This window comes from Etheostoma spectabile, chromosome 2 (assembly GCF_008692095.1).
Source record: "Etheostoma spectabile isolate EspeVRDwgs_2016 chromosome 2, UIUC_Espe_1.0, whole genome shotgun sequence".
Taxonomy (NCBI): Eukaryota; Metazoa; Chordata; class Actinopteri; order Perciformes; family Percidae; genus Etheostoma; species Etheostoma spectabile.
Window position 1 is genome coordinate 4,368,207 of NC_045734.1, and position 1,766 is coordinate 4,369,972.

Here is a 1,766-nt window from a genome sequence, read left to right on the forward strand (position 1 = left end):
ATATATATATATATATATATATTTTATGATGCTGCAATAATCAGGGTAACCACATCTTTACTCAGACAATGATTCACTCATTCCAAACTGTGTTCAGGCAGGCTAGCCGTTTTTTCAAATGTTTAATTAGTCACAGCATTTGCAGCTCCTACACACAGAGAGATTATTGCACCAAGTAAGGTCAATCAATGTTTGGCTTGGTTTTGTTTTTAGCATTCACTACTGTTGCTCCTGATACCCACAACAGCAGCGTGCAGCACTGAGAAAAGGCTGTGAATGCTAAAAGTTTCTGACTATACGGTGCAGAAAAATTATTTACAGCTGCTAAATGATCCCAGGTCCTTGACATTAAAAAGAAAGACTGAAAACAAAAAAATTATTTACAGCTGCTAAATGATCCCAGGTCCTTGACATTAAAAAGAAAGACCGAAAACAAAATAAATTGTCATTGAATTTAAAAATTCACTGAGTTTAGACATGTCTGTCTGTCTGGCTAGCTAGCTTGCAGCCCCTTCCAGGGTTCTGTGACTCTGCCTGACTAGTGAGATTGAAACATAACTAACAATATTTATTACATTTGGAAATGAACAAATGTGTTTATAAACTGCCGCCCCGAAAAGACAACCATAACTGCACATGAACATAAGGTCATAGAGCACGCAGGAAATTGTACTCATGCTTTCTTCAAAGTCACACGTCATTTAAAAACAAGACGATGATTATTCAGTCTCTCAGTCAAGGTTTAGTTACAACTCTGTAATGCAGGATGGAGAGCACTGGATTTACATTGAACATTTGCAGATGCACTATTTACAGTAAATCATAGCCATCAAGCCAAGCCAGAGTATAAATAGGCTATTTTATTTATATACAAATGTATAGAAGGAAATCTGGGCGAGCCTGTTGGAATGGATGTGATGCAGCTGAAAAACATGTAATTAAGTTTACAAAGTGACCTTGCTTTTGTAAGCATTGCTGTTACTATTTTGTAAAATTAAAGAAATATTAATAAATAACCCAGATTTTTTTTTCAGCACAATATTAAACAAAATAAGAAGCAGTACCTGTGTGGACCGGCGAGACTGCCGCATCATCCGAGATCGAGCTTTTCTCTGAGACTCAGACTCTTCGTCTCTGACTGGAGCTTGAAACCTTAACACACCAATATCCACAAATGATATATTACATACACAGTACAATATACATTTCAACCATTATTAGGCACCATCCATCCATATGACAATATAGGAAGAAAAAAAACTTTCAAATCACAGAACCGTTTGGGTAGAGCATACAGTAAAAATGAACTGGTATAGAATACAGAAATGTTTCTATTCCTGTTCCAACCACTGTGTTGTTTCTTACTTGCGCCGGTCACTGTTGGGAGTGTTAGGGCTGTCAGCCGCCCCATCCCTCGTCTGAGGAGTTGGTTGGACTCTGGCAGTGCGGTTTGCTTTGTCCTGCTCCTTCTCCTCCTCATCTTTCTCCTCTGGTGTCTGAACAACATACACAAGGGGGAAAAAGCCAGAAGCTTAACTGTATTCAATTCTCCCTAATGAAAGGGTAACTACCATTTTTTGTTTTTTTTACCTGGACCATATTTTCCGGATTTTGTGTTTAAGTGACTGATGGGAACAACAATCTTTGACATTGGTTCAGTATTAAGCAAGACCGTTGTAGCAGGCAGTCAGCAAAACACTCAATACTGGACCAATTTCAAAAATTGTTGCTTGTATATTTGGTAGGGCTGGGCAAGTTAACGCGTT

At 38.2% G+C, this 1,766-nt stretch overlaps 1 protein-coding gene across 1 annotated transcript in view; it reads right to left on the reverse strand.

The window, feature by feature from the left end:
• The window catches only part of ppp1r12c (protein phosphatase 1, regulatory subunit 12C), a 22,508-nt gene that overhangs the window by 9,073 nt on the left and 11,669 nt on the right, over positions 1–1,766 (reverse strand). Inside the window, exons 11-12 of the mRNA XM_032539829.1 lie at positions 1,366–1,496; positions 1,065–1,152 (exon numbers count right to left, since the gene is read on the reverse strand). Of these exons, the coding sequence (XP_032395720.1) occupies positions 1,065–1,152; positions 1,366–1,496 (219 nt within the window). The remainder of the gene's footprint in view (positions 1–1,064; positions 1,153–1,365; positions 1,497–1,766) is intronic.